The 14,060-nt window shown below is 37.1% G+C and overlaps 1 protein-coding gene across 1 annotated transcript in view; it reads left to right on the top strand.

Annotated features, from left to right (window-relative positions):
* REEP3 (receptor accessory protein 3) overlaps nt 1–8,359 on the top strand; it is a 76,704-nt gene extending 68,345 nt beyond the window's left edge. Inside the window, exons 7-8 of the mRNA XM_016159173.2 lie at nt 4,145–4,290; nt 4,982–8,359. Of these exons, the coding sequence (XP_016014659.1) occupies nt 4,145–4,290; nt 4,982–5,038 (203 nt within the window). The 3' untranslated portion in view covers nt 5,039–8,359. The remainder of the gene's footprint in view (nt 1–4,144; nt 4,291–4,981) is intronic.
* Nucleotides 8,360–14,060: the final 5,701 nt, after the last annotated feature.

Here is a 14,060-nt window from a genome sequence, read left to right as displayed (position 1 = left end):
TGGAAATGAACAATAACAACGAAGTAGTATATGTGTTATAATCCTATACCATGGAGGCACAATAGGTAGATGAAATAATTAATGTATGTAAAGTTATTTTTCAAATGTGTATGTATAGTGGAGAGTCTGGAAGGACATTACTGAAATGTTAACTGTTTAGCTCTGAGTAGTAGGATTTTAGTGATTTTTTTTTTTTTAAACCAACGTATTACTCAGAATCAGAATAAAACAGCAGAACTCTTCCTTTGGAAAAAGAATTAAGGTACTCTTTTTTTTATTATGAATTCTCTCTTTCATTTACTTCCAAGTTTCCTCAAGAAAAGAAAAAAGGATAAATTTGTAAGTGTGGGAATTACTTCATATTGCAAAGTGTTTACTGGTTCATGTGATCACTACATTTACCTCAGAAACTCTTATTGTCCACACAAGCAAACTAAAATATGTGGAATGCAGATCCCTTTTGAAAACTCACCATGACCTGCTCTGAGCAGTTTGAGGTTAACTTATCAAGAGACATCCTGCTTTGATGAAATTATTCAAATCTGCATGTTGTCACAATGGGAAAAAAAGAGCTCCCTCCAAATGCCATTTTGTAAGAAAATGGATGCCTTGAACATGATGTTCACACCCCTTGAAAGAACACCACATTTCGATAAGTGGAAATATTTTTTTCTGCAAAGAACCTACTGCTCCCATATTAGTTAAAAGTGGTTTAACATTCAGTTTTAATAAAAGTACATAAAGAGATATTTTTGTTTGTTTTAGTTGCTTTCCATATTTATTTAATTCTTAAGATGACTATGCAGGTTAAGTATTTCATCCTTACTTTGTAGATGAATAAACAGAAACTTAAGGAGCTTAAATTACTTGTTAAAGCTACATACTCAATGACAGAAGTGAGGTGTCCAAGGTTCCTAAGCTAATTCTTACTCTTTCTATTTTTAATTTATAAAGAGGCTAAACTTAGTTGAGCTGGAACCATGTATTAAAATAATTTGAGTGGGAATAGACCTTAGAGATGCTTTAGTCAAAAATGGCAAACAGGTGACAGGCCTACTCCCTGCTCCTGTGCCCATGATGGCAGACATTGCTAATGGATTGTGGCACTTTCCCATGCTGGCTCAGAACCCCACTCCACATAGTGCCCCAGAGAGCTCGCCTGGCTTCAAGTTGGCATTGACAGAGAAACCGAGTCATCATCTCTCATCTATCTCACCACCTTATCAGATGAGAAAACATACTTGGATAACTTTGACCAACATTATTTCCACCACTCACAGGAAAATTCGCATACTCTTTTCTAGGTAGTAAGTAAAATAGATAGTGCATATTTTAGTGAGAATATTTGACTTGACTCCTCTCTTTTGGATGAGGGATTTGATTTACTCAGTTGCTAAATTAAATTTATCACTTTCACCTCCTAATAGGTCCCAAATGTGGCTGCTTGCTCTGTCCTCATTTCTTGGACTTCATTTCTGACCTGCCATGCAGCAATAATGCCCCTGCTTCCAGTCTCATCCGCTTCTGATCATTCACCAAAGTGCAAGAAGACTCTTTTAGAACTCAAATCTTAATCACGTCACCCTCTGCTTAGCATATTTGCCTCAGTGCTCCTCCCCATGCCCCGTTGCTCTCTCTTGAAATCTAAACTCAATGACATGTGGTATATTAGCTCCCTGGCCTTGTTCTCCCGCTTCATCATGTGCTAGCTGTGTAGAATCATGAGCCTTTCAGGATTTGGCTTAGTCAAAACACCTTACAGGAACTCTTCTCTCACAACCCGCTGCCCCCCCCCCAACCCCAGGCTGAGTTAATTCTCTTACTATATGCTCCCATAGCACCTTGGCATTATCTTCTATTTATAGCATCTTTTACAGGCTAGTAATGCCCAGAGAGTCTATTTATCCTACTGTACTATAAGTTTCTTAGGGTAGAAAATGATAGTTGTGTCTTTTTCATCATGTTATCCCCATAATTTAGTACACTGCCTCACATGGTAGAATTTTTAAAATACTTGTGGAATAATGAATCAAGCCATCACTTTTCCTGAAACCATAATTAGGAAACTAATAAGATTTTTTTAACCAAAATTAGGAAACAGAAATAATAAGATTTATATGCTATCATCTTTTGAATGAAATGGCAAGGGCCATGTTTGTTGAACTGTAGTCTTATGCTTTATCTGTGGCCTTAGAGAACTTTCTGGTCACATTTGCTGCCTTTCTGAGTCGCTCCTTGATTCCTCGTTCCTGTTTTACCTTAGTTTTATTATATTGGGATCAGGAAATATTGTGTAAGCAATAATAATAGAGAAAAACCTAGAAATCACAACCTAAAAACATTTTTTTCTGGTTTGTTTTCCCCAACTATAGGAGTAATACAATTTTAAAATAAAAATTTGGCAAATTAAAATAAGGGGAAAGTAAATTAAAACTCACTTAAAAGCCCACTTCCAAGACATGCAATGGTTTCATTTTTCATGTTTTTCCTTTGTTTGTTTTTAAACGTACATCTTTTTCCCACTTCATGTTGCATCAGTAGCATTTTCCCAGGACTACTAATCCCATCCCCTTTCCTGGCCACACTGGCCTCCTGGAAGTTCTTCCAAGCAGTCATGCTCCCCACCCCTGCCCTAGCACCTTTGCACATGCTGTCTCTTCTACCTAGAACACATTTCCTTGAACTGCTGCAGGAAAACAAAGCATCTTAGCCTAAATAATGACTGATTCTATTCCCAAATCCTCCCTAATTTCTAGCCTAGGGGGCTGGCAGCATAAAATTGTACTAGCTTAATGTACAAAGATGTTTATCTTATTTTAAGACTAAGAATCTTATTTACAACTCTTCATGGTTTGCTTAGTGAGTCTCAAGTAATCATGTCCTGGGAGAGCATAATAAATGTTTATTTAGTATATTTTTCTTCACATGCAGGAAGTCTGTCCCTTGCTCCCCTTCTAAGCCTGGGAAACCTGCTACTTTTTTTCTCATTTAAACATTTAGGTATTTATGTTCTTTACCTTTATTAAAGGAGAATTTGAAACTTAATAGGGCCTTGTAACCTCACCCCTATCTTTATAACCTACCTAGTGTTCGGGTTGCCTTAGACTTGGGCCCCTCTTTTGCTCCATCCAGGCAGTGGTTCTCAAGGTGTGGACCCTGGGCCAGTAGCATAAGCATCGCCTAGGAACTTGGTAGTAATGTAGATTTGCAGTTCACCCTAGGCCCAGCAATCTCTGTATTAACATGTTCTCCAGGTGACTCTAATATGTGCTAAAGTTCGAGAACCTCTGCTTCAGGAATAAGAGTGTTCTTGTCCCTAAATGCCAGTGTCAGGATGCTCTCAGACTTTCTGATAATAACCAGGCTGACCATACTTGGATGTTTACATGTTGGTCAGTGTTAAGCCTTTGTAGCTATACATAGCAGCCTATTAACACACCCACACAATCTCTTACTGCCTTTTCTGATGCTGGCTATTTACTTTGACTAACATCTGTCATCATAGCCTGTGATGTTTCTAATTACTGTAGCCTATCTGGCTGGGTTTTATCTCAGCAGCTGCAACAGTGTTGGTTTAACATCTCTATCACCTGCCCCGCAGTGAACTTGTCCAAAATTCTAGCCCCTTTGGGTCTTATATGATTCCTTAAATTCACCCTACCATTCCCAATCTTGACAAAGGTTTGACACATGGTATGGGGAACCCTTAATTCCTAACTAAAGTCAGATATAAATGACTAAACCATACAATTGCTTAGGTTATTTAGAACTCATGAAAAGGAGAAAGGGTGGAAAGACACTTTTCAATGTAAATAAAAAAATATATATTTACATATATAAATATATAGTTATTTATATTCTCTGATTTTTGAAAAAGATAAATGTGTTACCTACTCAAGAATGAATTATTTTGAAAAATGCATAGTAAAAATAGGAATGGTCAGGGAAAACTTCCTGGAATAAACAGTTATGAGCTTCATCTAGAATAGTTCTAGAGGCAAAGATTAAGGGAACATATTGCAGGTGATGAAGGAAAAGAAGTAACCAGGCAAATGCAAATCGTGCAGAGAACTGCAAACAGTTAAGACGCCGTACTGACTGGTATCTTTTTACCAAAACATGCTGGTTTTGACAACTTGCTTAGGTTATGGAATTCCACTGAAAGACAGAGATGAGAAAACAGATGAAGAAGCAGAAGGACCGTATTCAGATGATGAGATGTTAACACACAAAGGGCTTCGAAGATCACAAAGCATGAAATCTGTGAAAACCGTGAAAGGCCGAAAAGAGGTTAGTCAATTATGGAGTTGTTTTCTTAATTATTAGTGTTAAGGGATTTCCTGATACATTATCATTCAGGATATTAATGATCCATAAATGAAGTATTGGAATGGTAGAGCTGCAGTTATATTTAAAATTCTTACTCAGATCAGATGTATTAGGATGTATGGAAGTTTAGAAAATGGTAAATTCCTAGTCTTCCACAATAAGTAGAAAATAATATTCTCACATAGCAAATCATATGGCTGTCCCGAATACTCAGTGCCAGCCCACAGAGAAGCAAAGAAAGCAACTAACAAAATTACATAGTTTAGCTTTGAACCTACCCTCCACGAGGATTAAATAGTAAAAGTTTATCTGAAATTATATATTGTCTTTGTGCCCAGAAAGCAGTGGAGAATTTCAGGGAATAGCTTCAGATTATTGTGAACAATGTTCATTGACACATACCAAGCAAAGCAAAAATAATAACAATTAATGTTTGTTATTAGTGATAATCTGCAGCATATAAACAATATAGAACCAACTACAATTTTTAGGGTATAAGCAGTATTGTCTTTTGAGTACATACGTGTTGGATAATTGGTTCTTTATATCAGAAAAGTTAAAAAAATTATTCTATGTTTATGAGCTATTAAATACTATATGATTTCAAAACTTAATCATCTAATTTGTAATAATAACACATTTCTCTCTTCAGGTGCGGTATGGGTCCCTAAAATATAAAGTGAAGAAGAGAGCACAGGTGTATTTTTAGTCATGTACACTTCAAGTATCCCAAGACAAATTATGCTAATACACCAACTTTTTTTCTAACATCAGGATTTACACATTAAAATAATTCTGTAAACTGTGGCAGTGATAGAGTTTACTTTCATCAACTTAAATACTTTTTATTTCTTTAACAATTACTTTCAATTCTTGACTATTAAAGGTAGTTATGCAAAGCATATGTGTGTATATATATCAGAAATGATAGAAAATTGTATTACATGTTTTCAAATTCATCAGATATAGGATGAAGCACAAACCCCCTCCCCCCCCCCCATATACTTGAGAAGAGTGTTTTTGTGATTCAGGATACATCAGCTTTTGTAATATTGTATTGTTTACCTCCATTTATGTTATAACTATCACATGAAGGTAGTAATTAAATAAGCCTCTGATCTAACAGTGATAGGACAAGGGCATAATGAGATAAAGTATATTTTACATAGTCTTTAAATTTTTACTTTTTTAATATTTTATAATGTTTCCACCATCAATGGAAAGTTTTCAAAACAAATATTTGAAAACCAGGTATCCACAAAGCACTTTCATTCCTGACTAGTTTTGCACACTTGAAAATTGTTTACTTATTTTACAGCTGTACACTTTAAGTTTTATTGGCACTGTCTTTATTATTTGTCATATTCTGACATGTTAAATTTATGCCTTGAATTACATCATCTCTTTTCCTGTGGGTTTCATTTGTTAAATTTGCTTGATTTTAACAATATAAAAATATAGCCAGTTATTCAAGTCTAGCTATTTTCAATTATCTTCTTTACAGATAAGAAAGTGTTTTAAACATTAACCAGTTTTCAATATTTAGCCATACATTGTAGTTGAACTTAGCATACTTTTAACACTAATTATATTTTCAGCTTTTAAAAGTGGTAGCTTTTGTGAAATAAAGTCAGAGACCAGTATAGCACATAGGTCTCATCTAATTTATGAAAACATCCAACAGCCAGTCCATTCACAAGCTTGGCACTTATATGTGCTGCTGATTTATAAATCTGGCATTAACTAGAATCATTTGAATCACTTCTCTTCTGGGTGAAATTATATCCTGAAGATAGTTGCCAATGCAAAATACAGATGTTGTTAATCTTAGATTTTAGAAGCTATTAGAATGGATATTAGAAAAATAACCTTTTCTAACCCAAGATACTTTGAGTTACTGGACTTAGAGGCATTTTTAGGTTGCATTGATAGCAATGCATTATGAACTCAAGTCACTAGGTTTTTGGTGATGGTTTTAGTGATCGGTAATGAAATTTGTAAAATTATACTTGTTCAGATAATTACTTAATGATACTAGTTTATCCAAAAGAAAAGACAGTGAGAAATTTATGAGATCTTTGACTTTTCTACCTTTAAAAAAATAAATTCAGCTGGCAGTGTATCTTCAGGACCTCCTGAAAGTATTAGCAGAGAACAGATTGTTTACTCCAAAGCACCTTAATAAAATTCAGCCATTTCTCTGATACAAATCTTAAAATATTTTCAAGATCATCTCCCATTCTTGATATGTAACACCAAGTAAAAACTCATTCAACTTCTTTGCTATCAAAGTTTATTTCTCCATCTACTTTACCTTGACTAATTTTTAGCCTCTTAGTTTCTGGAAAGCCCTTTAATTTGTGTTCAAAATTCCTATGAGGGCTGGTTATAAACTCTTGGAAGAGAGTTTTATTTATATTGTATAGTTTTGGACTTATAAATGTCACGTCATGCTTGTCATGCGTGTCTTTCCTGCACAAAGGCAGTGTCATCTCAGATTGCCTGACGATGTCATGTACATGACTTTGTATCAAAAAACATTACCTATGGAGGCTGATTTTCACCATTTTATCTTTTCCAAGTCTGATCTCATTATTATACCTATTCTTTAATTATAGTGAACTCATAAATACTTTTCTAAATTGTAGAAATTATGTATCCCTCTACATTTAATCAAAAACAACACCAGTTTCAAAGAGGTAATACAAGTTCTTCTGTTTAATTGTATCTCTTCACACTTACTATGCTTCCTCTGATATATTTCTACTATTACATCCTTTATACAGTGATGCCATTTTGTTTTTCTATCATTTCTTTTCTCCTATTTTCTTATATTTCTTAAATTTTGTTTCTTTAATGTATGTTTTAGCATGGCCTTTCCTTTGACTTTTGTATAAGTTTATACATTTTTGTTTCTTTTAAGGTGGAGCATGTTATTTTTTGTTTCTGTTTTTAAGTCCACTGCTTTTGAAAGAGATAAATTTATCCTTAGACCACAGTGCCTTGCTTTCCCGCCACCATCACTTGGTGGATGGGCATCAGATGCTGCACAAGCCTATCTAAGGTACTATTTTGGTAGCTGTTCAAGTTTATCCAGAAATTGTATTCGTTGTTTTATTATATATGCATTCAACTTGTTTGTTACTATTAACTATTTCCAGAATTCGTTTGGAAGTAAGAATTAATCTGTTCTTTAGTTTACCATATTTTTTTTCGGGTATAAAAATGAGCCAGAAATAAGCTAGATTGTTAAGTAATTAATTATGTAAACCCACTTAGGTCCTACCTAAGATATTCTCCACACACTTTACTATATCTATGTACATTTGGTAGAAATACTTGACTACACAGATTGATGGAACAAAATTATTAGTGTTTTCAGGGAACTTAATCTATATGTCACCACCAAAGATTTCTACAGTGTTATAAAGTATGTAAATATTCCAAATTTCTGTTAAGACATTGGTTAGACAAATTTGGGGTGGGGGGGACAGTTTATGCTTCTGGAATGCTTGAACTTTTGTTTAAAATAATACAATGCTATCTTAAATATTAGTAATTTGTATTTTTAATTGAAATAGACTAAATTTTTATTCTGATTTTCTTTATCAGGAAAATTAAGGAGTTAATATGTATTGAAAAGCAATTTTCTGTTTTCTCCTGTGTAGGCTAATTGATTTGAAAAGCTAGTGGGAAAATCTTGAGAGATCATTGTTAGTGCAGTATGCAGTGTATATTTCTTAGTAAACATCATTTACAAGTAAAACTTTCTGAAAGGAAATGTTTTTAAGATTTAATCTTCTATAATATTTACAGATTTAATGTGTATTATTTAAACAGTAACCACGAATTAACATTTCTTCTTTTAATACCTTTTAACACCTTTTAACACTTTAGTAGTTAAGAGAAAGCAGTTTCGAAATTTTTTAAGCTCTTTGTAAAGGCTATCTTTAGGCCTAGTATGGAGGTAATTTTACAAATGTGTTTTTGAAAACTTTAATATAAAATAAACTTGTTTTATTAATGACAACTTGTATTTTTGTGTGTGTGTCAGAGTACATGTGTTGGGCCCCATGAATTATAATTACTTATTATTAATATGTTTTGGTAAAATAATAGATAACATGCACACAATTAAGATTATAAATCACAGAGCAAGTTATTATAAATCATACATATTCTTGAATGCTCATTCCATAGGATTAAAAGAAACACCAAATTGTTAAATTTGTATGTTAAAAAGGGAAGATAGGAAAAAACAATTAGTAGAGAAACCCTTGGCCATCAATTTGTATTGGTTAGCTGTCTCAAACATAAAATATAACACAAAATGCAGTTTTATGTGTCCTGGGAGTGTTCTGGGATTCCATCTGTTTTAAAGTCAGACGTCTGTCTGCCTCACATTTAAGCTTTAGAGAGAAATTCTATGTTTAAAAAAAGTTTCTTTGTGTGTTACTTCATTATGATATATAATGTGTGATAAAGTATTTCTAAATGGAGTTCTATTTTCATTTTTATTAGGAGGTATATCCTTATGATAATCCAAAGACGTTAGAAATTTAAATAAAAAGTCTAAAGAACACATTTTTTAGGTGTTTTATTTTCCCTTTAAGTGGTTCACTGTTCTTAACAAAGAGATTCATGGAACAAAAATCATGGCAGAGACTGATTCATTGTTCCCTGGAAAACATTTTGTCCTTTTACCTACCTATCAATATTCTAGCCTTGAAACACTCTCCGTATGGTCTGGTTTTGGTAATGTTTTTTAAATTGCTTTTTATAAGATTATGCTTTGAATTGAAATTTTAAAGCACAAGAACAAAATTGTAAGTGTAGGATACCAAAAGACTGCTTAACAAAAGTAGGGAAATTACCATGTTTACTCTTCACTTACTGGCAATCGTACGTTAAGGGCAAGAGGAAAGAAAAAGAAAATAGATTTGCATTATGTGTAAATCAAATTGATATCAATTTTTTTAATCCAAAAATATTCCTTGAGTGCCTACTGTATACAGAAGCACTGTTATTTTCTGCGCAATGCCTGTATCCAAGTAAGATAGCATAACAGTTAACCTAAGGAAAATAATTCTTGCTTTAATTAATATTATTAATGTTGGATTTCTTCTTGGTTATTGAACACTTTATTTGGTTTCTCAGAGCAGTTTTTTTTTTTTCTTTTAATTTTTGGATTTCTTCTTTCCTTTACCTCTTATATCTAATACATTAATAAATCCTTTTGGCTCTCTCCAAAATATATCCTGAATTTGACCATTAAATTCACCTCTCCTCCAATTTCTCTAGTTTAAGCCATCATCACCTCTCACCAAGAGTAATTTTTACAGCAGAATTTCTTGAAACCTTACTACATTTTTTGTAGTCTCGCAAATTTTTCAAGGTGACTTTTAACCTTGAATCCCATAGAACTGTCAGTCTTTCATCTGGTATCTTTGGGAAATACCAAAAGAGAGAAAGTTGTGAAGAGAGAGTGGAGGTGAAAACCAGGAGAAGATGGTTTCAGATATCAGTTTTTCTCTTCTAAGCATTGTATAATGCTGAAATTTGGAAAAGGTGTGAAGAGTTGATGAAGTCAGGTTAGAGTATGTAGCTGAATCATCTATTCTGACGTGATGCTATCTCAAAGTACTAGGAAAGTTAGTTTGGGATATATGTGGAGATTTTTCTCCCTTTGGAATGTTAGGCCTAATTTCAATTACTCTGAACTTGAGTGCTATAATAGATCATGTTAGTACGAGGAGTCAACAGTAGGTATCTGTATTATATTCTCCAGAGAAATGGAACTAATAGGGTGTATGCGTGTATACAGTCAGTCTTCACTTAACACCATCAATAGGTTCCCGGAAGCTACGACTTTAAGCAAAACGATACATAACACCACCAATTTACCATAGCCTAATTGATGGAAACAAAAATTCCTGTGGCATATTTCTGGTCATGAAATCAACAGACTTCTAAATAAAGACCCAAAACACTTCTAATATTAAACATTGAAATAAATGTGAGCATACACACACATTTACGAAAGAGTAATAAAAACAAGATAATTCTCTTTCAACCCACTGATTGCAATTCACAGTCACTGGTGGCTAGAGCCTCTCCTGGCAGCTCAGCACAGGTGGGAACCAACTCTGGACAAGACACCCTTCCATTACGGTGTGTTCACACCCACACCCACACTCGCTCAGACTGGGACAACTTAGACATGCCAATTCACCTCACATGCACAGCTTTGGGAGGTAGGAGGAAACCAGAGAACCAGAGAAAACCCATGCAGACAGTGGCCCTGCCAAGGAACTATTTTGTTTTCTTTATCAATGTTACAACAAAACAACATTGAACAAAATATTATTCAAGGACCTATATACAGTCTTGCACTGCATAACGACATGGATACAATCTGAGAAATGCCTCCTTACATGATTTTGTCATTGTGTGAACATCATAAAGTGCCCTTAACAATCTTCATGGTATAGCCTACTACATACCTGGGCTACTAGGTGATAGAAATTTTTCATCTCTGTTATCATATTCTAGGACCACCTTGATATATGTGGTTTATCGTCAACCAAATGTCTTTATTCAGTACATGACTATACGTGCATATATAAAGAAGGATTGATTTTAAGGAATTGGCTCATGTAATTGTAAAGGCTGGCAAGTCCTAAATTTGCAGGGCAGGACAGCTCACTGGAGATCAAGGAAAAATAAAGACAAAATTTATTATCAATTATTGGTTAAGAAAAACAGGAAGAGATTTCAAGAGAGGATGCAGCTTAAACTGGAGGAGAATCCTCTCAGGAAGTGCTTCCCTTCCTTGCCTTCCCACCAGCATTTGCTCCATGGCTTCTTCCCTTCAAACCACACCTCGTAAACCCTTTTATGTGCTCTGTTGACAACGAGAATTTCCATGCGATGTTCCATACTGGATTTTAACTAATAAAACACACAGAAAGGGCCAAAGGCCTTTTTACACAGGAGATGAATTTTATTCAGTCTTTAAGTTGAAAGCAAGTACAGTTAGGATATATAGCAGGTGACAGTTTCCATATGGTATAGGAAAGTAGAACTGTATTATTTATATTTTACAACAGGTATAAAATTAAAGCTTGCAGGGGGCTCCTGGGGAGGTAAATTAAACAAAGAAGGGAAGACTTGAGAACTCTATTTGCTATTCTGAGAAGATGCCTATATAAAAGAGCAAAAGATAAATTTTTTAAATACTTAACAAATGATGTACAGAAGAGGTGGTCTTTACCTTGTAACAATGAATTCTAAAATTAGAAAATATTTTGAAATCTCAGGAGGGGGGAAAAACTTAATTTTGTAACCTTCATAGAAAAAAAGTTTTCAAAAAAGAAGGGAAAAAATTATTATTATTAAAAGGCTCTGTCTTCCAAAGTGCAAAGTAAAGTTACATGAGATCTGGTTGATATTTGACCGGACAGTCCCAGAGTACATTAGACTGCAGCAAGTAATTGCTTCCTCATTTAGATTAGACAATGAGTTCTCTCTGCAAGCTGCTCTCCTCTAAATAGATTGTACAGAGTAATTGAAACAAGTTATACTGGGAAGTGGAGTGACCGATTCCTCAAAGTGTGAGAGCAGAACTATGGTAACCTCTTAAGCCTGGCCTCATCCTGTTCCTATTTAGGGAATCCGCAGGGCAGCCAGCATAGCGTGCTGTCTGCACTTCGCCAGCTTTATTGTTTAGACTTGAAGGGAAGGTCATATGCCCTCTTTGACAGAGAGGTTTATGGGCTCTCTCTAATTAGCAGCACCCTCCACCAGACAGACTGTTGGCTACCTTCCAAGAACAGGGTTTGGTAGCGGCCACTGATGAAGGAGAAAACAAGGTTATTTACCCTGTGACTGTAATTCTTGGCACAGGTTCTCTCTTTACACTCAGACACGTTTTCCTTTTGTTCCAACTTGCTTTTGGAATTCTGAGTAGGGCGTTACAGGAGGGAAATGCAGCTGTATATTTAGTAGTGTAAGCAACCCATATGTTGGCCTCACTTTTTTTTTTTCTTTACTATTCTAGGACCTCACGGTTCATCTACTTTTTAAATGGGCAACATATTCGGAGTATTCCTTGCAAATGTAAAGGCTTGAGCACATGCCCACCCACAACTTTAGAAAAGGAAGTTTAATTTGCAACATCTTTAAAATAACGACAGTTGTACTTTAGGACACATAGAAATCTCAAAGGTAAAATATGATTAGGTTTAGCTAGTACGGGAGTGTTAAAAGAATACTGGGGATATACTTGGCTTGTCCTGTTCTGTCAGCCTTGTAGGGTGGTGGGTTAACCTGATAGAAATGCTTTTTGGTTGATTTAGACCAGATGCTCGGACTATTTTTGTCTTGTTTGCAGGCACAGCAGCACTGCAAAAGGCAATACTGCCCCCCTCGGCCGTCATCCAACTGCAGGCGCGGGATCCTTGTCTCCTTCACCAGCTACCTCGGCCATAAAAACCTTTCAAGTCCCCATTATTATTCCAGGCACATTCCAAGGGGTTTGAGTCACTGGGTTCTGCTGGCTTTTCTCCCGCCCTAAACTGCCTGTACCGCGTGGAGTATGACCTCCACCATCAAAAAAGGAATCCATAACCGGTCAGAGCGCCTTAGGGCGAGCACCAAAAGCTACCCTTCTGTAACTTCTCCCCGCACACCTGGGATTTACTGGCTGTGCACCTGCGGTGTCATGGCCAGGACTAGGGTTGCATGGTCAAAACAATGTTTTTCTGTGGAGAGTCCTGTAGAGCTGAGTTTCTCTGCTGGTTTGAGAACCTTTGAAGGCTGTCCGGCAGCGGGGTAGGGTCTGGGTTGGAAACTTCGTTTTGTCGTGTGCCTGAGAGCGCTGGAAGGCCAAGGCCGGATGCCTGAGGGCTGAGGTTCCTCCGACTTTTAAGAAAACTCCCAAGCCCTCCCACGCGACCGCCCAGACACGCTGGCCACCAGGCCATGGGCGGGGGGAAGGCGCACATCTGGCCGCCCAGGAGGCACATCTGGAACACCAACCCCCGCAACCAGATGTTCAAGGGGCTGGGGGAGTCCAAAAACCCTAAGGACGGGGCTACTGCGGCTGCGGCTCCTTCCTGCAGCCCAGGCAGCAGGGGTCCCGACAGGGGAGACCCCCCGAAGCGCGAGATGGACAAGGCAGGGGGTGGGGTTAGGGGGTGGGAGAAGGGTGTTGGGATCGTAGAAGACTGCCAGAGAAGCGCCGGGGACCGGGGGCGGAGGGAGGCGGTTGGGTGCCGGGGGCGCTGGGACCTCGTTAGTGTCTCGCCCCGCCCCGTCACTGCGTCCTCCCCACTGCGTGCTATTTTACTACCCATGTCCCCGGGAGGTGGTGAAGGGAGTAGGGACAGGCGGACACGTTTCCTGGAGAGGCGCGCGGATCGTGCTGGGTTTGCGGGCGGGACTCTCCACTCCTCCTCGCTCTCTGCTCCTGCGCCAAGGAGCAACTCGTCCTCGCCTCCCCTGCACTTTCCGGGGTGGCGAGGGGCGTCATCACCGACGAGGCAAGCTGGCAAATCTGGCTCCTCTAACTCTCTCTGTCTCTCTCTCAACCCTATCCTTAATTGGGAGAAGAAGGAGAAACAAAGGCTCTCTAGACTTTATCCAAAACCCGAGCTTGTTGGAGAAGGCGGCGTCGCGTGGGCGGTTGGGCCGGCAGGGTTTGACGTCTGGGTTAAGCAACAGTGTTTGCC

Source organism: Rousettus aegyptiacus, unplaced genomic scaffold (assembly GCF_014176215.1).
Source record: "Rousettus aegyptiacus isolate mRouAeg1 unplaced genomic scaffold, mRouAeg1.p scaffold_m13_p_6, whole genome shotgun sequence".
In the NCBI taxonomy this organism is placed as follows: domain Eukaryota; kingdom Metazoa; phylum Chordata; class Mammalia; order Chiroptera; family Pteropodidae; genus Rousettus; species Rousettus aegyptiacus.
Note: the sequence above shows the minus strand (reverse complement) of the source record. Positions and strands in the feature narration are given on the sequence as shown.